Below are 25,879 nucleotides of genomic sequence, written 5' to 3' on the forward strand. Positions count from 1 at the left end.
AGCACCAGACTGGATCCAGATTTTCAACAGTAATTGCACCCACGTACCAGTGAGTGGCACAGTTGGACACGATGGCCTCACACAGCCCTAAAAGTGACGACAAGCGGCTTGCATATAGGTGCCACCTCTGCATGCTAAATTCACTTCTACACACTGTTACAAACCTTTCAATTCTGATTTGGAGATCAGCTCTCAACTTTGTTGGTTCAACCCACACCTTAATTGGACATGGCTAGTGTGCCAGGGAAAATGTATCACCCCACAGCAGCAGTTTTTAAAAAGTGCTGCATCTACAGAGAGCAGACTTTAGTCACGGACCCGCAGGCCATTTACTTGGGGTGCCTGGGTTCCACTCACGACTCAAAGTTGTGCTTCAAATGCTTGTTGACACAACGGACAGTGAGAATCATGTAAATGACACCAGTGTTGTGATCAGGTTTTGTGTCTGTTTGCGAGCTACTGGGTTTTTCAGGGACATCCAGGCATCCTTAATGGCCATTCCTTTTGCTGGACCCATACTCTTTTGAGAAAAGGCCAACTTGGCTCTAGAACACTTCAAAGACAGCTGTTTTACAGCCCATTTCCTAGGCCTGATCTCATCAACCAGCAGTTGTCATCAGCAGTACAGAAAAGTAAGAGGGGCACATGCCAGGTCTGGATAAAGATTGTTTTTTCCTTCTATGTTGGTCAGTCCATCGCCCTTCCTGCTGTCTTCTGACTCCCTCATCACTTCAAAGAGGAGGATAGACCTTGTTTTTTAATCGAACTCTCAAAGCGATACTTTGTAGACGACCAGCTCTTTGTGAACTTTGCTAGTGCCAAGAAGGGTAAGGGGATGCAAAAACAGACCTTGTCGAGTATATTGCACGGTGTATAAAGACATTCTATGGCCTGGCCAAGAAGAAACACCCTGAAGGCCTTGGATCTCATTCTAGCCAACCCAATACTGCTTCTTTGGTAGGAGTTGTCACCAGCCTTGCTGCTATATGGGCCACTACATTCACGAAACACAATTATTTTGATATGAGGTCACTCCTCAGAACATCGACTTTCCGGACATACTGTTTGGATGTCTATTCTAAAGGTGAGGAATCTGTGGCAAGAAGTATCCATCAGCAGGACAAGTTACTTACCTTCGGTACCACACTTTCTGGTGGGTACTTTATTTAACCACGGATTCTTCAGCAACCTCCCTCCTCCCTGTTGTCTTGAGTTGGCCCTTATTTCTGTTAAAAAGGTCCTAGTTTAGATTCAGCACACTGTGACCTCCAACTTGTCATGAATAATCAGTGTCTGACAGTGCACAAGAGATCAAGACAAAAATAACTTCAGCACACACGGGTTGCATCTATATGTGTCTCAATTTCGTCACTTCCAGGGTGGCTTGAGGTTATTGTGGAGGTCAACTACACCACCTACCAATGTGTGATAGCAATTGCTGTTTAAAATCCAGTTCGAGTTTGGTGCCTGAGACTATTCTAAAGGTGAGGAATAAGCAGTTAAATAGAGTATCCGCCAAAAAGCGATTTACAGAAGTAACTTGTTTGTCTGTGCTTTATTTGAAAATTGAGACTGCAGATTTCAACCAATGGTTTGTATTGAAAATCCAATCCTCAAGAGAATCTGGCATGTATAACTTTGTATTCCGCACAAATAGGAATCAGGAATGGGGAAGCATTATGCAGTTCCCAGGGATGGCCTCCTCTTCGTGGTTCTAGCTAAGAATTAGCTTGTCCTAATGGATCCTTTTATCCAATGTAATGGGCAAAATAATGAAAGAGTTTTTGGACCTTTTCTTTACTCTCTAGCACACCATTTATTGATAAAGGGTTCATAACATTGTGTGTCAGCCTAACATAGTTTCTGCTTTATATGTTTTCGAATACTTGAGAATCACCTTAAACTCTGCCACTGAGTATTCAAATACCAGCATTTTTGTTCTAGCGCCATGTTCTGTGCTAAAGCATTGTGGAAAACCATCCAGTTTTATTGGTGGTGTCTTAAAGACCTGTTGCAGAATTAACATTTATATATCTAACATATCAGAATTATATGTTCTTTTGAGTCTGGATATACCAAGATACCATTGGGCATATGTGCACCTTCGATGCTACTATAACCTAATATGACGACTAGCAAATTTATGTTGAATTTTAATGTCTGAGTGAAGATAACATAGGTAAAGACGTTGCTCAACTCCTCGTAAAGTGAAGATGATTTCTTTGTTGTTGCAGATGCCGCCACAAGTGCTCTTCCATTAGAGGATAGAATCCAGACGACCTCACAGAAGACAGGTTCCTCTGTGGCTGCTGAGGTTTCTCAATCTGAACAGGTATCATGTCAACGGAAAAGCTTCTGTCATACTCTAGGCTCGGTTGGATTGGACAAGAAGTTGAAGCATCTAGGTTTTTCTTGTGACGTGACAGGAAGGCGTGTTCAAGGGTTCTACATTGTGTACATTTTTATGTGTTCCTACTAGTAGCATATGGTCATTAGACTAGCCAAGGGTGGTGCAACTACATAGAGTGTACCTGTGCTAGAATTTACGTATAGTAATTGCTGGGGGTCGTGCACCTCTGTGTCAATTACTTGTGCAGAATGTGTCCAAAGATATTTGTCCTTCACAACACAACATGGTACTTCAGGCAGTGTATCACCTACGGGTCCATCGGCTTTAAATACCCTGCACTGTAACATGAGGCTCACATAAGACTTAAGTACTCATTCATTCATTATTTATTTTTTATTCTTTATTTCATCTTTATTGGCCATTCATTCTTTATTTTTTATTCTTTAGTTCATCGTTATTCGTCTGGATAAATATTTCCCAGCCTTCTGGTATCATTGTAAATAACCATTGCTTTTTTTGTTAAAGTTCCATACTATCTGATGCCATTATCTTTTCCGTCAATTCAGTAAGGGAATTAAAACATCTTTTTTGTCCTACTTTTATTTATTCAGAATACTTTCTTTCAGAAATTTTGAAATCCTTTATCACCTCAATTCCGGTTGCTTTATCTCCTTCTTTTGACTGTTGAATGTATACTGTTGACATTTTTTTCCTTTCTAGTCTCTGGCAGATACTCTCTTTATTTTAAGTTTTTCTTTTTAAATTGGACAATTACTTGTGTGGTTTAAAAGTTTCAGTTTTCCTTGGAGAAATGTGAGACATCTCTTAATGTTTTTCCCTTAATGTCATTGAACAAGGTATTTACAGATTGGGTTGAGCACTGTATGTTATACAACCTTAGGAGTTTTAAACATTCTTCACAAAGATTACAGAAAATACTCCTCATATATTACTCATGATAAAAGTCATATTCCATGATTTACATATCAGTCTTCATAATACCCCCCTTACCACCTACTGCTGTCTATATAAGTCCTCATTTCCGTATGTAACTCTGCTTCCCTAATTTACATAGGTTTATGTATGGTCCCCAGAAGTCTCTTAGGTGTGCTTTCAAATGTACTATTTCACAATATTCGCCCATCTTTGTGCCCAATATGCTATGTCTATAGGGGCTATCAACTGTATTGCAACCCTACTCTTAGCCAATAGTACTGCCAAGGAGCTCAGTCTGGTGATTACCTTCAGGATATCTTCTGTAAATAATACAAATAGGGCTCTAGCGCTCCTAGACTGCCGTGTATCATGGGTTGGGTGAGTACTGACCATTTGATGTAGGGCTGTGCATTCCCCAGGCCAATAACTACTGAAGTTGCTGGAGAACTCTTTCTATTTTTTTTTACTTGTTTTTATTGCAATTGGAGGTCATACTAGAAAATCACTGTGCGTACAATGCGGAGAATATGAAGCAGGTATTGATGAATACCAAGTAAAGTCTTCTATAGAGGCATTAGCTCCATAATCATCAACAATAACACAGCATTACAATCCTAACAACCAGGATCAGTTGGCTAATCCAGTAATCTTGTCTACATAAAGTACATTTCAGTCAGTGAGTTCAGGGTGGAATAACAAATAAGAACGGAGTGGTTGCCGGACATTTTTGGGGCAGGAAGCGAGAGGCAGCAGAGACGCATATACATCACTGGTAGTGTCACAGTACATCATATCCCTCATCCAGGACCCCACCAACGGTGGTGCAACTCCACCCCAATTTAAAGAAACCTGTCTCTTAGTCAGCAACAGTGTAATTGCGGTGAAGCGCCAGAACCCCGTACTTAAAGGGAGTACATATCCCAGTAAAACCAGCAAGGGTGTGTGGGGGAGTTCCGTCTTGACCATTTGTTCTAGATGCCCAAACAACGCCTCCCAGAATGCCAGAACCGCAGGGCAGTTCAATGCCAAATGTATGAAGTCAGCATGTGCTGTCGAATATCTCTGGCAGTTATCTGGCTTTGTACAGTCCATCTTCGCGAGTAACAAAGGGATGATATACATTCTATCAATCAATCAATCAAAGACATTTATAGAGCGCACTACCTACCCATTGGGTCTCGAGGCGCTTGGGGGGGGGGGCGGTGCTGCTACTGCTCGAACAGCCATGTCTTGAGCTTCTTCCTGAAGGCGAGGTGGTCCTGGGTCAGGCGCAGGTTGGCCGGGAGGGAGTTCCAGGTCTTGGCGGCCAGGTAGGAGAAGGACCTTCCTCCTGTGGTGGGTCTGCGGATGCGTGGGACGGCGGCGAGGGCGTGGCTGGCAGATCGGAGGTGGCGTTTGGGAGCGTAGAAGTTGATGCGGTTGTTGAGGTAGCTCGGGCCTTGATCGTGGAGAGCTTTGTGTGCGTGGGTAAGGAGGCGGAAGGTGATTCTCTTGTTGATCGGGAGCCAGTGCAGGTCTCTCAGGTGTCCGGAGATGTGGCTGTGTCGTGGGATGTCGAGGATGAGTCTGGCTGAGGCGTTCTGGATGCGCTGAAGTCTCTTCTGGATCTTGGCGGTGGTTCCGGCGTAGAGTGCGTTGCCGTAGTCCAGTCGGCTGGTGACGAGGGCCTGGGTGACGGTCTTCCTGGTCTCTGTGGGGATCCACCAGAAGATCTTCCGAAGCATGCGTAGGATGTTGAAGCATGATGAGGAGACGGTGTTGACTTGTCTGGTCATGGAGAGGGAGGAGTCCAGGATGAAGCCCAGATTGCGTGCGTGGTCCGTCGGTTTGGGTGCGGTGCCCAGGGCGGGGGGCCACCAGGAGTCGTCCCAGGCGGAGGGCGAGGAGCCCAGGATGAGGACCTCCGTCTTGTCTGAGTTCAGTTTCAGTCGGCTGGTCGTCATCCACTCGGCTACCTCTTTCATCCCTTCGTGCAGGTTGGCTCTGGCGGCGGCGGGGTCGTTGGTCAGGGAGAGGATCAGCTGGGTGTCGTCGGCGTAGGAGATTATGTTGAGGTTGTGATGGCGTGCGATGGCCGCGAGGGGGCTCATGTAGACGTTGAAGAGAGTAGGGCTCAGCGAGGATCCTCGGGGGACGCCGCAGATGACTTCGGTGGCCTCTGACTTGTACGGTGGTAGGCGGACTCTTTGTGTTCTTCCGTCGAGGAAGGAGACGATCCATTCCAGTGCCTTTTCCTGGATTCCGACGTTGCTGAGGCGCGGAGGGTGGCGGTGGATGGTGTTGCCGCGGTCGTGGCGTGCGTCGGTTGCGTGCTGAAGCTGTTGTGTATGTCCGCGATCTTGTTGTGGAAGTGGGAGGCGAGGGAGTTGCAGAGGTCTTGCGATGGGGTGATGTCGTTGTTTCCGGCGTTGGGGTTGGAGAGCTCTTTCACGATGTTGAAGAGTTCCTTGCAGTTGTGTGCGTTGTTGTCTAGTCGGTTCTTGAATGCAGTTTTCTTGGCGGTGCGGATCAGTTGGTGGTGTTTCCGGGTGGCGAGCTTGAGGATGGTCCTGTTGTCCGGCGTGGGTTCCTTTCTCCAGGCTTTCTCGAGGGCTCGGCAGTTCTTCTTGGAGCTCCTGAGTTCGTCGGTGAACCATGGGGCTCTCTTATTGCCGGGTCTGCTGGGCGGGATCCTCATAGGGGCGAGTTCGTCTGCGCATTTGCTGATCCACTTCGAGAGGTTGTCGGCGGCCTGGCTGGGGTTCGCTGAGCTGGCCGGAGGGTGCTGGCTCAGGGAAGCGGCGAGCTGGTCGGCTGTGATTTTGTTCCAGCTTCTTCGGGCAACCTGTTGCTGGTGGTGGTGGATCGTCGTTCTTCTGAAGGTGAAGTGGATGCATCTGTGGTCCGTCCAGTGGAGTTCTGTGGCGTGGCTGAAGGCGATGTCTTTGCTGGATGAGAAGACTGCGTCGAGTGTGTGTCCGGCGAGGTGGGTGGGGGTGGACACCAGCTGCTTGAGTCCAAGGTTGGCGAGGTTGTCGAGCAGGGTGCTGGTGTTGCCGTCGTTGTTGTTCTCCAGGTGGAAGTTGAAGTCCCCCAGGAGGATGTAGTCAGTGGAGGGGAGGGCGTGTGGGCTGACGAAGTCGGCGATGTCCTCGCTGAATTGAGTGCGTGGTCCCGGAGGTCGGTAGATCAGGGTGCCTCTGAGGGTGGTCTTCGGGTCGGTGTGAATCTGGAAATGCAGGTGTTCGGCGGAGGGTGGGGTGTTGTCGGTGCTGGTCGTGATGCGGATGGTGTTCTTGTGGATGATGGCGATGCCTCCTCCCACCTGGTTGGCATTGCGGTCCCTCCGGGTGATCTTGTAGCCCTCTGGGATGGCGATGGCGATGTCAGGCGCTGAGGAGGCGTTCATCCAGGTCTCCGTGATGAAGGCGACGTCAGGGGCTGTGGCGTCTAGGAGGTTCCAGAGTTCGATGGCGTGTCTGTGGACGGAGCGGGTGTTCAGCAGGATGCACTTGAGGTGGTTGCTGCTGGTGTTCGGCTTGGTGGGTGCAGGGAAGGTCCGGGTGCAGGTGAACTTGCAGGCGTGGCAGCTGAAGGGTCCGTGGGTGTGCTTCGGGGTGGCACGGTGACATCCCGGGATGCCGCCGGTGTTGAGTGCGATGAGGTCGGCGGCGTTGTAGGTTCGTCGGGTCGGCTTCCGTCGGTGGGGGCCAGGGGTCCTGGCACTGGGCGCGGTCCAGGCGCGGACGGGCGCAGACGGGCTTACCTTTGGCGCGCCTTCGGCGCACAATCGGCGCGCCCGCTGCGCGTTCGCACGGTCGCCATATATGGCCAAGTGCGCGGGTGGGCGGAGCAGCTGGGAGGCGGGAGCGGGGAGGGAACAGAAGGAAAGAAGGGGCGGGGTCAGCGGTGGAGGCGGGGAGTGGGGAGGGCGGCAACAGGCGGGAAAAAACAGTCAATACGGCGGAACAAAACACCAATGAACACAAATACAAATCAACAGGAAAAACGGCGGAAATACAACAATAAGCACAAGTAAGCACAAATGCAAGTCTGCACAGTGAACCAGGGGCACAGGGAGAGGAGCGCTGAACACGGAGCACGCCGCTCGAAGGAGGGGGCGTGGTCACGAGCCGGCAGTCGGGCAGCGAGGCACCAGGAGGGGGGAGCACACGCAGCAGCTGGTGGCCGTGCGGCGCGGGGGTGTCCTAAAGCTAGGTCACACTCACCTGCGTCGCACGGTCGCCATATATGGCCAAGTGCGCGGGTGGGCGGAGCAGCTGGGAGGCGGGAGCGGGGAGGGAACAGAAGGAAAGAAGGGGCGGGGTCAGCGGTGGAGGCGGGAAGCGGGGAGCGGGGAGGGCGGCAACAGGCGGGAAAAAACAGTCAATACGGCGGAACAAAACACCAATGAACACAAATACAAATCAACAGGAAAAACGGCGGAAATACAACAATAAGCACAAGTAAGCACAAATGCAAGTCTGCACAGTGAACCAGGGGCACAGGGAGAGGAGCGCTGAACACGGAGCACGCCGCTCGAAGGAGGGGGCGTGGTCGCGAGCCGGCAGTCGGGCAGCGAGGCACCAGGAGGGGGGAGCACACGCAGCAGCTGGTGGCCGTGCGGCGCGGGGGTGTCCTAAAGCTAGGTCACCTAGAAGCTTATGTTTATAGTTATTTGATACTAAACGCGTCTGCTTATAACAATAGGCCCATACCTTTTCTGTCATAGGCTGCACTAGGTCACCCTCCCAAGCGGCGGCGAGCGCCGCCACCCTTCATTGGTCAGAGCTTCTGTACCTGACTATATATTCTGGAGACTAAGTGTGGACTATCAGGTGAAGTAATAATAGCTGTGAGTGGGAGGAGCTCAAGATGTTCCCTCTATCTCAGGTCGTGGCGCGTTGAGCAGTGCGTTCGCGTTCTGTGCAAAAGAAAGCGGTGCAGAGCGGCTGCGTCCTGATCACCAGTCAAGTCCGCCACTGTGCGCAGTCGGCCTTCTCTGAACATATCCCCCATATTTCGTATCTGATAGCGAGTAAGCGCACGTTGTGTCAGTGTTTCACTCGTGGGGGGTATTCAGGGGTTATTCAGAACTGGCAAGCGCAGGGAATACAGGTATTCTGCACCCAAATATTTGCGTAAGCACCCCCAGGCTCAACTTGTGGTTTGTAGCATGTGAATCTCAGCCAGCGTTCTCTTCATCCTGAGAGGGAGAATAGTTGAGAGCTGGTAGGGACGGGCCTGTGTGTGCTCTTGCTTTAAAAACTGCAGTTGCGGGTCCGGTTGATATAAAAAATAAGCATACTGCGCCTGTGCACCAAATAGTACTGATAAAAGTTGGGTACCCCAAACACCCCTCTTTGGAAGGGTTGAGCGAGCGGCTGCCCACCCACCCGTGCCTGACCCCCACCCCGCCCAGATTAGTTGTGTCAGCATCCCCCTAAGAGTATTAAAGAAGGAAAGTGTAAGCGGGATAGGGATGTTTAAAACCAAATATAAAAACCTGGGTAATACAACCATCATAATAATCGCAATTCGACCTGCCATCGATAAGAGCAATGCAATCCAGCGATCTATCTGCCCAGAGAGACGGTCAATGGTTGGTCCATAATTAAGCCGGACAACTCCGAGGCCTTGTGGTGTACAACTACCCTGAGATATCTGGGGGGATCATCACACCAGCGCAGGGGGAACTCTAATGCGGATGGCACAGTAGCATCCATTAGGAGGAATATTTCAGATTTATTCCAATTGATGACCAGCCCGAAGAAAATGCCGAACTGCACCACCTCCCTCATAATTGGTGTGAGATTTATGGCCGGCTCTCGAACGAACAGAAGGATATCGTCCGCATATAAAGACGCAAAAGGGGATACAGATGAAACCCTATCCCACGTTGGAGGTGCCGCTCTTGCAAATGTCACACTAGTGGGTCCATCGCAATAATAAAGAGCAGCGGAGAAAGTGGGCAGCCCTGCTGAGTGCCACGCGACAATGTGAATTTATTGGACAGCACCCCGTTTATGCGCAATTGTGCAACCGGGTTAGTATATCGAAGGCGAACGTAGGAGCGGAAAGTTTTGGTGCAAACCCAGTTTACTGAGCGTCGCGTGTAAGAAATCTCATTCTAAGTAATCAAATGCTTTTTCTGCATCTAATAGTATCGCCCAAGTAGGGAGCGTAGGGTTTATCTGGTTGATAATCACAAACAGTGTGCGTAAGTTTACCTAGGTTGATCGGTTCGGCATAAATCCAGACTGAAAAGGGGATATGATCTCACTTATTATTAACAATATCCGTGTGGCCAATACTTTAGCTAAAATTTTATAATCCTGATTTAGAAGTGACAATTGCCTATACGAGGAACAATGGTCAGCAGGCTTGACAGGTTTAAGGAGTAGTGTCACAATTGCCTTGCGCATAGTGGGGGTATCTCGCCCGATTGCAACGCCTTTGCGTAAACCTTCAGCAACTGTGGGACAAGCTGCACCCTGTAGGCCTTATAGAATGCACCAGTAAGGCCTTCCATACCGGGGGCACGCGAACCATCCAAGCTACCTATGGCCTGTATAATCTTGTCCGCACCAAAGGGCGAGGCGAGAAATTGCTGTTGGGCCTTCTCGATCCATAGCATCGCTATTTCATTTAAGTAGTCTGTCAGCGCCTCACCCACCAGCGGCGAGCATATGGCATAAAGTCGAGTATAATAAGACAAAAAGATCGATTGGATGTCAACACCATTCGTGACGGGAGTGCCATCTGTGTCCCGGAGCTGTGTAATATATGCAACTTGGTGCCTAGGAGTGAGTAAGCGCGCCAGCGTGCACCCTGGCCTCTCTTCCTCCACTTACACCCGGACACACTCATATTTCCCCAAATATACAGTCATCCGATGTTCCAAGTCCTGAAACTCCCTCAACAGCTTAGTACGCTGATGTAGCAGAGAGGGGGCCGCACCTGCCAACAGCTGAGCATCCAGTTCCCATAGTTCCCACTCAGTGGCATCGCGATCCCGGCAGATTGTGCGGAGCACTCCAGCCTTCTTGGCCATGCAGATGCCCCTGATGTACACCTTGAAGGCTGGCCAAAGGGTGGCGTAGCTGGTCACCGAGCCAGTATTAATCTGAAAGTACACAAGAATTGCGTCTTGCACCTCACTTTTGAAAACGGTATCTAGCAACGCCTCCGCTGGGAATCGGCAATACAAGGAGGGACACATGACAGTAGGTAAAGTAAGCACCAGCAGTAGCGGTGAGTGGTCCGACAGAGTGTGTGGCTAGTGATCCACTTCCGGCAGATTGAGGAGTAGATCGGGGGTGGCATACCATCTGCCAATATGAGACCAGTTATCGTGCGGTGCCTAGTAAAATGTGTATCCCTGCGCCGGCGGGTGCAGATGCCACCAAACATCGGTCAATAAGTGTGTGTGTAGCAGTGCCTCAAGCTCCCTCGTGGAGCAAGGCTTGGTGTTGTGTCCAGTGCCCCTGGTGTTTTACCCGGGTTGTAGTGTGAGTTTGAAGTCTCCACCAAATATAATAGACTCAATTGGGGAACCTGTGATATGTGTGGAGATGTTAGCGAAAAAGCCACGGCGCACTTAGGGCACCCGCCACCAGCAAGTAGCGGCCCTCTGGATCTTTAACCACAGTCTGGGTCGTGAAAGAAAGTGCCTTATGAATCAAGGTGCAGACTCCATGGGAGTAAGTGCTGTAACTGGCGAAAAAACGATTACCGCCCTAAGCAGCAGCCAATGTATTATCAGATATCGGGAGTAGTGGGCCTCAAGCAAGAGTGCCGCATGCATCTTGTGTCTAGCCAAGTAGGCAAGTACCTGCCGTCCCTTATGTGGGTTCGACAGTCCACGAACATTCCAGGTTACACATTGCAATTCAAGTCCGCACTACAATAGGTGCAGTAGTAATCCGTCAGGTTTGCCATCTTGACCGCATTTGGATAGCCAACCATTATGTCCCTTTACAGCCTATAAACAAAAATTAACATCAAACTTATTTAGCCTTGACTGCCACTCCAACTCCCACCTCGGATATCCACCCAACCTATATCCCGTGAATCCCTGCACATGTTAACTTAAACAAAAAAGGAATAAGAACTACAAAAACAACCCCACACTAAATGAGGATATTAGGAGATCTTCTAGGGGGCCAGCAACGCCACAAGCAAGTCACGAAATAGGATAACATTAACACATAATATACATGCGGCTGCATTCCTGGAATTGCGTTATAGTAAATATGCCTCCAATGAGCGGGGAAAAAGGAGAGGAGAGCATCATGACATATCACTATCAAAGTGTTCCTGAGACAATGTTCAAGCTAGTGTTCCCCTGGATCATCAGGGGGCCTCCTATACCATTACTTTCGAGGAGAAGTCACTTTGTCAGATTTTTGGCGTTTCCAATAGTTTTCTGCCTCCGCTGGCGTTTCAAAGACAGCAGTTTACCGTTAAACTGAATCCGAATATGTGCTGGGTAGAGCATGGCATAGCGGATATTTTGATTTAGCAGGGTCCGCTTGATGTCCTGAAATTTACGCCGGCCTCTTCTACCATTGGCGTGAAGTCTGGGTTGAGAGAAAGCGTCATTCCTGGATATTACAAATTCTCCACCTCCCGGGCCTCGCGCAAGGCGATATCTCTGTTATGGTAGTTAAGCAATCGTGCAAATGATGAGATGTGGAGGCGCGCCAGGAGCTGATCTGGGGGCCAGGGATCTGTGGGCCCGTTCCACTGCGAAGGTGGTAAAAAAACAATCTCTGCCAAAGAGATCCGACAATAACCATTCCACAAATGCCTCCATGGGGCCTGTATTAGTGATCTCGGCTACCCCAGCAATCCGCAGGTTATTGCGGTGCGAGCACGCCTCCAGGTCCTCCTCTTTCACCGCCGTCATTTTCAGAAGGCACTCCTTTCGGTCAAGGCGATTGGCCATGGCGGCTTGTAGATCCTCAGTGTCCAAGATGCTCTTTTCTGAAGCTTCTCGTGCTGCTCCAGCTGGCCCTGCATACCATCCATTTGTGCGCCCAGCTCGTCGAATCAGGCGTCCATGGCCTTTAAGCCTGCCCGTAGTTCCGCCATAATGGTGGCAGCGCCCTCCATTGCCGGGCCGCCTGCCGTCAGGGGGTCTGTGCGCTCAGGAGGGTCACCATGCAGCATATCTTCACCACCCTCCTTTCTGGGGGTCTTGGTAACCTCAAAGGTGAGTTGCCGTTGTTTAGGACCCCCTCGATCCATCTCTAGCAGCTGCATGCCAAATCGTGGTCGAGTGCAGGTATACCAGACTGTCTGCAGTATCCAAGCCAGTAGCAGGGAGGGGGAAGGGGGGAGCATCCCCGGCCCCACCCTCCACCGATCAGGCCAGGCAGCGCGCAGCAAATATATCTTCTTCATGCAGCAGCAATCTCGCCATGTAAAAGTGATGCCACCCTCCTCTCTGCCTCAATCATGCATCCGGCCAACATGCGTCTCATCGTCCTGCTACATCTTGTTTATGGTCAGCACGGGGAGTCACGTTAGTCGATCACTCCCTGGGGCGCATCCGCCACCCCTACCCATACCCAGGGGGAGCAGAGCAGCCAATCGATCCAGGCCATAGCCCCTGCGCTGCACCAACCTTTCCTGACTCGCCCGGTCAGTTTATGAGCGAGGGGGCGTCCCGTGGGCGATAGCTTGACTCACTGCTGCCCCCTAGCGCTGGATAAGGGAGTGATCTCCCTTCGATTCCTCCGTCCCAGCAGGCCTCAACTCCCTAAGCACGATTTTACCCCGCGGCCGCTCTCAGCGACAGGGGCCGCAGGCTCACCCGCGACCCCTGACGTCGTAGGTCCTCCGAGGGCCGCGTCAGGCCGCTGCCGCGATGCAGCAGCACCGAGTGCTAGAGGGTGTTGTCACTAGTTCTTTCTCTCTCCCTTCATGCCCGGGAGCCTAAGCACACCGAGCCCGCTTCCGGGGGCACGGATCCCCGCATTGTTGCTTCTGTATGCAGCTCTTTAAGCGCAGCGCAAGCAGGCCACACCCCTGCTGGAGAACTCTTTCGAGATGTGTATAGGAATGTTAACTAACAGATATAAAAACTTTGGTAAAAATATCATCTTGATTATTGATATTCGTCCCAGTTTTGACAAGGAGAGTCTCATGTATGGGTCAGCTTGCAATTTAAACTCTCTTAATGCCACCTCATACATTTTCCTAATCAAGTCTACAATTTCCTTGGTAACGTATATTTTGATTTTGAGATATTTCACACTGTCAGGACTCCCTGAGCTAGTACCGGCCCTCCCTGGGCTTCACTGTATCAGTCAGTGGGGACACCTCAGATTTATCACAGATGATCTGTAATCCAGAATAAACCCCAAACAGGGTAGTATCTCAAATTATAAGGACCACATTTGTTGCAGGGTCTTGTATATACTAAATAATGTAATCGACTTATAACAACACTAGTAAGGATCTCGATCTAACGTATTTTCCCCTGCTGGCATGGTTCTGTCGTAGCCAGCAGTCCAGTGGTATGATGAATAGGGCGAAAAGTAGGGGTGACCACAACATGTGTTCCTGCCACTGCTTAATTTGAGTCTGTGGTTTCTTAAGTGGCACTTAATTGTCAACACCGCGCTTGTGACTGTATGCCACAAGGTGGCGCTGTCTGACTTCTTATAGCTTTGGGAGGCTGGAACAGTCTGAATTGTCACATTTGTAGGAGTGTGATGGTTAGTAGATGTGTTGTTATTGTCATTGGCAGCATGGCCGGAGCAATGTGTAGAGCAAGCTGCAGTGGCCTCCGGACGAGAGCCCTGGCTCTTATTTTTCAACAAATTAAGCACTGGCCCCAGTCAATGGAGAACACAGTGAATTGCACACCGTTCATCTTCATTATAGCATATGGGTTTGTATAGAACAGGTTGACTAAACTCAAAAACGTTTTCCTCGACCCCATGCGCCTCAATACTTCCTGGATATATGTCCATTCTAAAGCATCCAATGTGTTCTCCGCATCAAGCTCTACAGCTGATAATTCCAGATCAGTAGATATATGTAGTACTGCCATCAGCATGCGATGGTTAAGTGCCGTCGACCGCTGGGGTATGAATTGGGATTGCTCCAGGAGTTCAAGCTTTTGAATAAGTGGTTGAAGCAGTAGTGGACTTTAGAGGTATAGAGGTTCTTATATTTTTGCCTGAATATGGAGAGAATATGAGCCACCACCAGTGTAATTTTCCCATCGTCATTCATAATAATGGTAAGCTGTGCAGTTTCACATCGCTTTTAATACTCAGGTGAGTGTTCTACCGTGTCTGTCGCTCTCACAAAGTGCCTAGTCCCGCACCTGTGTCCCCAAATACAACACTTCCCCGCCCACTGTCACTCTGAATTTTTCCAGGGTTTCTTGTAACTTGTACAATCAGTAGGTAAAGGCCGCAATGTGGCACTGCCCACAGGGAGGGGTAGACCTTGGAGTAAATAGGCCCAAGAGATACACTCTCCCTAATGTTCCAGCACAAAACATGAGATATCCCTTGCCGGTCTAAAGAAACCTATCCCACGTGGATACCCAGTCACTGGTCAAAGAACAAAAAAGAATCTTCTTTTTAGGGCTCGCCTGCTGATGCGCTTGCGCATAGCTGGCGAAGCTCTATAGTGGCTTATCCAGAGTTTAACCACTGGCGATTCCTTGCAGTGCATGTGCGCTTTTTAGGTCATTGCGCAAACGCAAGCCCTAAAAAGCGCGTGCACAATGCCACCAGCCGCCTGCCTGCCTGCCTCGCATTACCACATCAAAGGCAGCCCAGCCTCCCTCCCACAAGCCTCAGGCATTCACCCCAGCGTGACTTCTCCTCCCCCCTAATTACATCCCTGCTGTTTACTTCTTTCACGGCCTTCAGCTCTGGATTAATTATGCAGACCATGTCAGTGACTACACCAGAATCTATTCTGCTTTTCATATACTAAATATATCGGTATATAGAATGATGTTAAATCTACAGATTGAAAAAATGCATAAATATTTCTTTGTGCTAAAGCATCCCGTTACGTTGAAATTGTTCTCTTTCTGCAAAATTCTCACTCTATCTTTCTGTTCGCCTCCCTGTCTGTCCTCTGTCTCTGCATCTCCCGCTCTCTCTCTGCTGCCCTCTCTGTCCTTGCAATCCTCCATCCCTCTCGCTGCCCCTGCTGCTGTTTCCCTTTCTCTGCATCTTGCCTGCTCTCTGGCTGTCTCCAGTGACGTGACCCGGTCTCTCTCTCTGCCACACTTAGGCTGCTCTCTGACTGTCTTCCGTGACCTCTCTCTGTCGCTGCTCGCCCCTCTCTCAGCCACCCTCTGTCTGTCTAGGCTGCTCTCTGACTGTCTCCAGTGGCCTTTGTCTGTCTGTGGTCACCCCTCCTCACCATCACACACCCTCACATCCACTCACCCTCACACCCTCACCCTCACCCACCCTCACCCACCCTCACACCCTCATCCACCCTCACACCCCCTCACCCTCACACCCCCTCACCCACGCACCCTCACTCACCCTCACCCCCACATCCTCACACACCCTCACTCACCCTCATCCCCCTCACAACCCTCTCTCCCTCACTCACCCTCACACCCCCTCACCCTCATCCCCCTCACCCTCACACACCCTTACCCTCACCCTGACACACCCTGTCACCCTCACACCCTCACCCTCACACCCCCTTACCCCCCTCAACCTCACCCCCTCACCCTCACACCCCCTCACTCACCCTCACTCCCCCTCACACCCCCTCACTCCCCCTCACACCCCCTCACTCCCCCTCACACCCCCTCACTCACCCTCACACCCCTCACTCACCCTCACACCCCTCACCCACCCTCACACACCTTCAGTCACCCTCACACTCACACTTCCTCACCTTCACACACCCTCACATCCTCTCACCCTCACCCACCCTCACACCCCCTCACCCTCACACCCTCACTCATCCTCACCCCCTCATCTTCACACACCCGCACTCTCGCTCACACCCTCACCCCCCCTCACAACCCTCTCACCCTCACTCACCCTCACACACCCACACCCTCACACCCCCTCACCCTCACATCTTCTCACCGTCACCCCCCTCACCCCCTTACCCTCATCCCCTCACCCTCACACACCCTTACCTTCATCCCCTCACCCTCACACACCCTGTCACCCTCACACCTTCACCCTCACACCCCCTAACCCTCACACAAGTACACACACCCTCACACACCTTCACCCTCACACACCCTCACCCTCACACCCCCTCACTCACCTCACACACCCACTCACCCTCACCCCCCTCACCCTCACACCCCTCACACCACTCACCCTCACATACCCTCACCCACCCTCACCCTCACACCTCCTCACCATCACATGCCCTCACATCCTCTCACCCTCACACACCCTCACTCACCCTCACCCACCCTCACACCCTCACCCACCCTCATACCCCCTCACCCTCACACCCCCTCACCCTCACAGCCCCTCACCCTCACACCCCTTCACCCTCACTCACCCTCACCCCCTCATCCTCACACACCCTCACCCCCCTCACAACCCTCTCACCCTCACCCACCCTCACACCCTCGCACCCTCACTCACCCTCACCCCCTCATCCTCACACACCCTCACTCACCCCCCTCACCCCTCCTCACAACCCTCTCACACTCACTCACCCTCACACCCCCTCACCCTCAGCCCCCTCACCCTCACACACCCTTACCCTCACCCCCACACACCCTGTCACCCTCACACCCTCACCCTCACACCCCCTCACTCACCCTCACCCACCCTCACACACCTTCACACCCCCTCACACACCCACTCACCCTCACACACCCTTACCCTCACACACCCTCCGTCACCCTCACACTCACACTTCCTCACCATCACCCACCCTCACATCCTCTCACCCTCACACACCCTCACCCTCACCCACCCTCACACCGTCACCCACCCTCACACCCCCTCACCCTCACACCCTCACTCATCCTCACCCCCTCATCCTCACACACCCGCACTCACCCTCACACCCTCACAACCCTCTCACCCTCACCCACCCTCACACACCTTCACACCCCCTCACACACCCACTCACCCTCACACACCCTTACCCTCACTTCCATACACCCTCAGTCACACTCACACTTCCTCACCATCACACACCCTCACATCCTCTCACCCTCACCCTCACCCACCCTCACACTGTCACCCACCCTCACACCCCCTCACCCTCACACCCTCACTCATCCTCACCCCCTCATCCTCTCACACCCTCACTCACCCTCACCCCTCACAACCCTCTCACCCCCACCCACCCTCACCCTCACACCCCTTCCCCCTTGCACCCTCACTCACCCCCTCATCCTCACACACCCTCACTCACCCTCACACCCTCATCCCCCCACCCCTCCTCACAACCCTCTCACCCTCACTCACCCTCACACCCCCTCACCCTAATCCCTCTCACCCTCACACACCCTTACCCTCACCCCCTCACCCTGACACACCCTGTCACCCTCACACCCCCTCACTCACCCTGACACCCCCTCACTCACCCTCACACCCCCTCACACCCCCTCACACCCCTCACCCACCCTCACACCCCCTCACTCACCCTGACACCCCCTCACTCACCCTCACACCCCCTCAATCACCCTCACACCCCCTCACTCACCCTCACACCCCGCACCCACCCTCACACACCTTCACACACCCCCACACACCCACTCACCCTCACACACCCTTACCCTCACCCTCACACACCCTCAGTCACCCTCACCATCACACCCTCACATCCTCTCACCCTCACACACCCTCACCCACCCTCACTCTATCTTTCTGTTCGCCTCCCTGTCTGTCCTCTGTCTCTGCATCTCCCGCTCTCTCTCTGCTGCCCTCTGTCCTTGCAATCCTCCATCCCTCTCGCTGCCCCTGCTGCTGTTTCCCTTTCTCTGCATCTTGCCTGCTCTCTGGCTGTCTCCAGTGACGTGACCCGGTCTCTCTCTCTGCCACACTTAGGGCTGCTCTCTGACTGTCTTCCGTGACCTCTCTCTGTCGCTGCTCGCCCCTCTCTCAGCCACCCTCTGTCTGTCTAGGCTGCTCTCTGACTGTCTCCAGTGGCCTTTGTCTGTCTGTGGTCACCCCTCCTCACCATCACACACCCTCACATCCACTCACCCTCACACCCTCACCCTCACCCTCACCCACCCTCACACCCTCACCCACCCTCACACCCTCATCCACCCTCACACCCCCTCACCCTCACACCCCCTCACCCTCACACCCCCTCACCCACGCACCCTCAATCACCCTCACCCCCACATCCTCACACACCCTCACTCACCCTCACCGCCCTCACAACCCTCTCACCCTCACTCACCCTCACACCCCCTCACCCTCATCCCCCTCACCCTCACACACCCTTACCCTCACCCTGACACACCCTGTCACCCTCACACCCTCACCCTCACACCCCATCACCCCCCTCAACCTCACCCCCTCACCCTCACACCCCCTCGCTCACCCTCACACCCCCTCACTCCCCCTCACACCCCCTCACTCCCCCTCACACCCCTCACTCCCCCTCACACCCCCTCACTCACCCTCACACCCCTCACTCACCCTCACACCCCTCACCCACCCTCACACACCTTCAGTCACCCTCACACTCACACTTCCTCACCATCACACACCCTCACATCCTCTCACCCTCACCCACCCTCACACCCCCTCACCCTCACACCCTCACTCATCCTCACCCCCTCATCTTCACACACCCGCACTCACGATCACACCCTCACCCCCCCTCACAACCCTCTCACCCTCACTCACCCTCACACACCCACACCCTCACACCCCCTCACCCTCACACCTTCTCACCCTCACCCCCCTTACCCTCACCCTCACACACCCTTACCCTCATCCCCTCACCCTCACACACCCTGTCACCCTCACACCTTCACCCTCACACCCCCTAACCCTCACACAAGTACACACACCTTCACCCTCACACCCCCTCACACACCCTCACCCTCACACCCCCTCACTCACCTCACACACCCACTCACCCTCACACCCCTCACCCTCACACCCCTCACACCACTCACCCTCACATACCCTCACCCTCACCCACCCTCACCCTCACACCTCCTCACCATCACATACCCTCACATCCTCTCACCCTCACACACCCTCACTCACCCTCACCCACCCTCACACCCTCACCCACCCTCACACCCCCTCACCCTCACACCCCCTCACCCTCACCCCCTCATCCTCACACACCCTCACCCCCCTCACAACCCCTCACCCTCACCCACCCTCACCCTCGCACCCTCACTCACCCTCACCCCCTCATCCTCACACACCCTCACTCACCCCCCTCACCCCTCCTCACAACCCTCTCACACTCACTCACCCTCACACCCCCTCACCCTCAGCCCCCTCACCCTCACACACCCTTACCCTCACCCCCACACACCCTGTCACCCTCACACCCCCTCACTCACCCTCACACCCCTCACCCACCCTCACACACCTTCACACCCCCTCACACACCCACTCACCCTCACACACCCTTACCCTCACCCTCACACCCCCTCAGTCACCCTCACACTTCCTCACCATCACACACCCTCACATCCTCTCACCCTCACACACCCTCACCCACCCTCACACCGTCACCCACCCTCACACCCCCTCACCCTCACACCCTCACTCATCCTCACCCCCTCATCCTCACACACCCGCACTCACCCTCACACCCTCACAACCCTCTCACACCTTCACACCCCCTCACACACCCACTCACCCTCACACACCCTTACCCTCACTTCCACACACCCTCAGTCACCCTCACACTCACACTTCCTCACCATCACACACCCTCACATCCTCTCACCCTCACCCTCACCCACCCTCACACCGTCACCCACCCTCACACCCCCTCACCCTCACTCATCCTCAACCCCCTCATCCTCTCACACCCTCACTCACCCTCACCCCCTCACAACCCTCTCACCCTCACCCACCCTCACCCCACACCCCTTCCCCTTGCACCCTCACTCACCCCTCATCCTCACACACCCTCACTCACCCTCACACCCTCATCCCCCACCTCACAACCCTCTCACCCTCACTCACCCCTCACACCCCTCAACCCTCATCCCTCTCACCCTCACACACCCTTACCCTCACCCCCTCACCCTGACACCCTGTCCCACAGCCCCTCACCCTCACACCCCCTCACTCACCCTCACACCCCCTCACTCACCCTCTCACACCCCCTCACTCACCCCTCACCCTCACTCCACCCCTCACCCACCCACACACACCACCCCACCCCCACCACCCTACCTCACCCTCACACACCCTTAGCCTCACCCTCACTCTCCCATCACCCTCACACCCCACCCCACCTCCCTCACCCTCACCACCCTCACCCACCCTCACACCGTCACCCACCCTTACTCACCCACTCCCTCACTCATCCTCACCCCCTCATCCTCACACACCCGCAATCACCTTCACACCCTCACCCCCCTCACAACCCTCACACCCTCACCCACACTCACCCTCACACCCCCTCACCCTCACACCCCCTCACCCTCACACCCCCTTCCCTCACCCCCTTACCCCACCCCCTTACCCTCACCCCCTTACCCTCATCCCCTCACCCTCACACACCCTTACCCTCATCCCCTCACCCTCACACACCCTCAGTCACCCTCACCCTCACACCCCCTAACCCTCACCCTCACCCTCGCACACACACCCTCACCCTCACACCCCCTCACACACCCTCACCCTCACACACCCACTCGTCCCCACCCTCACACCCCTCACCCTCACACCCCTCACACCCCTCACCCTCACACCCCTCACCCTCACACCCCCTCACCCTCACCCACCCTCACCCTCACACCTCCTCACCATCACATACCCTCACATCCTCTCACCCTCACCCATCCTCACACCCTCACCCACCCTCACCCCCCTCACCCCCCCTCACCCTCACACCCCCTCACCCTCACTCACCCTCTCACACCCTCACTCACCCTCACACCTCACCCCCCTCACAACCCTCTCACCCTCACACCCCCTCACCCTCACACCACCTCACCCCCCTCACCCTCAGCAAAATACAATACTGAGTGGTATTGTGTTTTGCTATGATATGCTCTGTTATGCTATGCTATGCAATGTCTTGTGTTTTATTATGCTTTGTTTTGCTATGCTATGTTTTGTTATGCTATGTTTTGTTATGCTATGTTTTGTTATGCTATGCTAAGCTTTTTTTTGTTATGCTATGTTATGTTGTGTTTTGTTAAGCTATGCTATGTTTTGTTGTGTTTTGCTATGTTTTGTTATGTTATGTAATGTTATGCTATGCTATGGTTTGTTTTGCTATCCTATGCTTTGTTTTTAATGCTATGCTATGTTTAGTTTTGCTATCCTATGCTATGCCTTGTTTTGCTATGCTATGTTTTGTTATGCTATGTTTTGTTATGCTATGTTATGGTATGTTTTGTTATGCTATGCACCCACCACACAGCTCCACTGATGCACCCACCACCCAGCTCCACCGATGCACCCACCACACAGCTCCACCTACACAGCTCCACCGATGCACCCACCACCCAGCTCCACCGATGCACCCACCACACACCTCCACCGACACAGCTCCACCGATGCACCCACCACACAGCTCCACTGATGCACCCACCACACAGCTCCACCGATGCACCCACCACACAGCTCCACCGATGCTCCAACTAAGCTCCACCAATGCACCCACCACACAGCTCCACCAATGCACCCACTAAACTCCACCGATGCACCCACCACACAGCTTCACCGATGCACCCACCACAGAGCTCCACCGAGGCACCCACCACACAGCTCCACCGATGCACCCACCACACAGCTCCACCAATGCACCCACCACACAGCTCCACCGATGCACCCACCACACAGCTCCACCTACACAGCTCCACCGATGCACCCACCACACAGCTCCACTGATGCACCCACCACACAGCTCCACCGAGGCACCCACCACACAGCTCCACCGATGCACCCACCACACAGCTCCACCGATGCACCCACCACACAGCTCCACCGATGCAGCCACCACACAGCTCCACCGACACAGCTCCACCGATGCACCCACCACCCAGCTCCACCGATGCACCCACCACACAGCTCCACCGACACAGCTCCACCGATGCACCCACCACACAGCTCCACCGATGCACCCACCACACAGCTCCACCGAGGCACCCACCATACAGCTCCACCAAGGTACACAGTTCCACCGATGCACCCACCACACAGCTCCACCGAGGCACCCACCACACAGCTCCACAGATACACCCACCACACAGCTCCACAGATGCACCCATTACACAGCTCCACAGATGCACCCACCACACAGCTCCACCGAAGCACCCACCACACAGCTCCACCGATGCACCCACCACACAGCTCCACCGATGCACCCACAACACAGCTCCACCGATGCAGCCACCACACAGCTTCACCGACACAGCTCCACCGATGCACCCACCACCCAGCTCCACCGATGCACCCACCACACAGCTCCACCGACACAGCTCCACCGATGCACCCACCACACAGCTCCACCGATGCACCCACCACACAGCTCCACCGAGGCACCCACCATACAGCTCCACCAAGGCACCCACCACACAGCTCCACTGATACACCCACCACACAGCTCCACAGATGCACCCATCACACAGCTCCACAGATGCACCCACCACACAGCTCCACAGATGCACCCACCACACAGCTCCACAGATGCACCCATTACACCGCTCCAAAGATGCACCCACCACACAGCTCCACCGAAGCACCCACCACACAGCTCCACCGATGCACCCACCACACAGCTCCGCCGATGCACCCACCACACAGCTCCGCCGAGGCTCCCCACCACACAGCTCCACCGATGCACCCACCACACAGCTCCACCGATGCTCCAACTAAGCTCCACCAATGCACCCACCACAGCTCCACCAATGCACCCACTAAGCTCCACCGATGCACACACCACTCAGCGCAACCACAGCATCACTCAGCGCAACCACAGCATCACTCAGCACCAACACAGCATCACTCAGCGCAACCACATCATCCCTCAAAGCAACCACAGCATCACTGGTTCAAATATGTTCTTTCAATGTTTCAAGCTGTTTTCAAGCTTTCACGCTTTATTACAAATCACAAAAAGATGTTAATATTTCACTTCTGTTCTTGGATTTTCATCACAATAAAAAACACAACATAATCTTCACAAAAGTTATTTACAAAAGTTTAAGCTATTGCCATTACAAATTAAATAAATTATTTAAGTATTAATTATTTAAAAAAATTAAAAGCCATTGTTATTTGTAATATCAATACATCTAAGTCACGTAAATACAAAACACGTTGCATTACAAATGCTATAGGTGTCATATTTGCGAAAGTTATAACTATTGGCATTGTAAATGACAAAGCTATTAATTTAACTAATTTAAAAAAGAACACATAAATAAAAAAAATTAATTTATAAGACCAATAGCTCAAACTTTCCTAATGCGAGCCCTATTGCATTTCCGTTTTTTTTTTGTTTTTTTTATTGAGTTTTCGTAGGCACACATGTAGCAACACACAAAGCACCAATACATAGTTAAGCCAACTAAGTACATAAAGTAATCAAATCTTAAAACATAAACATTACATTGCATTACCATACAGTTTACAAATTACGCCTCACACCTTTAGCAGTGGGACGGGGCAATATATACAAGAGCGGGAAAAAAAAAAAACCTATACACCAAAATGGCGCAACATAGCAAGACTAAGCATAACATAGGGGAATAAATCAGCTTCGGCTTTCTCTTGCCCTCTCTTTCCATTGGTGAACTGGTTCCCAAATTTTCCTCCCCATCCTCCTTGCCCTTCTACCCTTCCTAGCATAGATACCTTTTTCTAAATTAAAAATCCCCAAAAGCATGGCAATCCACTGTTGCAGTACTGGGGGTGCTTTATCCAGCCAAGCTCTAGCAATCATCAATCTATATACCGCCATTGCTATAAACAAAAATTCACGGTGTTCCACGCCCTCACCCCCCTAACCCCTAACATAATTACTGGTGGTGTTAGCATGACAATCAACCCAAGTGTTCGACCCAGGAAGTCCTCCATACCTTTGAGCAAAATTCGTAATTTAGGGCAAGTAGCAAATATATGTATGCTATCAGCTTCTGATTCACTACAGCGTGGGCACTCAGTCCATACAGTCCCTACCCACTGCGCAATACGAGCCGGAGTATAGTAAAGTTGGTATAATGTTTTATAGTGTTGAGATTGAAGTGGGGCTGAACGAAGGACTGAGCATCCTAGTTCCAGTGAATCCAAGAAATGCCGGCCCTGAATTCCTAGCTTTACTGCCCACTTATTTTCATACTTTCCTATATCGTCCACCTTCAACCCTGCCAAGCTAACATAAAAACTGCGGATAGAGCACTCCCCTCCCCGTTCTATAGTTTCCAAAATGCTACTTTTAGCAAAGCCAGCCAGCCCCCCTTTCTTCCTGCTCAGAAAACTTCTGACCTGCAGATATTTAAAGAAGCTCCATCTGCCAATATTAAACTTTGCCTCAAGGTCGGAGAATTGCAACATCTTCTCGTCTAAGCCCAGCAAATCCCCTATCTTGACAATTCCTTTTCTAGCCCACTGTGCCATGGTAGCATCAGCAAAAATTGAAGGGGGTAGGGACTTATTCATATACAGTCTCGTATACCTGTTGAATCTCTCCAGTCCACATTTTTTTAATACGGCCGTCCAAATATTATGCGCAGCCAAAACGGTCTTAAACCGAGTGCGTTTGTAATATGAGGAGTCGGTACAGCCTAGAAAGGCATTCTCTGTTTCTGGACCCAGAACAATGGAATATACCTTAGTCGAGAAGGCAGCAACGTTTGGATCTACCCCGCTCGCACCAATCAGACCCTGCATGTATTGCAGAGCCGAAGCCCAGTAATATAATCTAAAATCGGGGACCCCCCACCCCCCTTGCCCTGGGTAAAGTCATAAATTTATAGGCCCTCCTGGTCTTCCCATGTGCCCAAATAAATTTATTCAAAATTGACTCCAACTTATTAAACCAGGAAGCCTCAAACGTTAGGGGTATTGTTCTAAAAAAATAAAGAAACTTAGGAAGTATAATCATTTTAATTACGTTGGTACGACCCACCAACGAAAGTCTGAGATTGTTCATCCTAACCAAATCCAGGCTTACTTTTGCTAATAAAGGAGTCATGTTGCGTTCTACTACCGTCTCAAGTTTAGCCGATATTTCGACCCCCAGATAAACTGCCGCTGGAACCACCCGAACATCATCACAGCTAACAAATGAGTTCTTAATTATTTGTGTTTTACTACTATTGAGTCTATAGCCTGAGATTTCGCCAAATGTTAAGGCCTCCTGTTCTATTTCTCCAATTGCCATTGAGGGGTCCGGGGTAATTATAACGACATCATCTGCGTATGCCAGCACATTAATCTGCAATCCGTTCAGCCAGAGGGGGGA

The 25,879-nt window shown here is 52.2% G+C and overlaps 1 protein-coding gene across 7 annotated transcripts in view; it reads left to right on the top strand.

Moving 5' to 3' along the window:
* KIF17 (kinesin family member 17) overlaps positions 1 to 25,879 on the top strand; it is a 542,173-nt gene that overhangs the window by 313,023 nt on the left and 203,271 nt on the right. For all 7 annotated transcript variants that reach the window (XM_078642580.1, XM_078642577.1, XM_078642579.1 and 4 more), the window contains exon 8: positions 2,235 to 2,332. In XM_078642580.1, coding sequence (XP_078498706.1) covers positions 2,235 to 2,332 — 98 coding nt within the window. The remainder of the gene's footprint in view (positions 1 to 2,234; positions 2,333 to 25,879) is intronic.

Source organism: Lissotriton helveticus, chromosome 5_1, assembly GCF_964261635.1.
Source record: "Lissotriton helveticus chromosome 5_1, aLisHel1.1, whole genome shotgun sequence".
Lineage (NCBI taxonomy): Eukaryota > Metazoa > Chordata > Amphibia > Caudata > Salamandridae > Lissotriton > Lissotriton helveticus.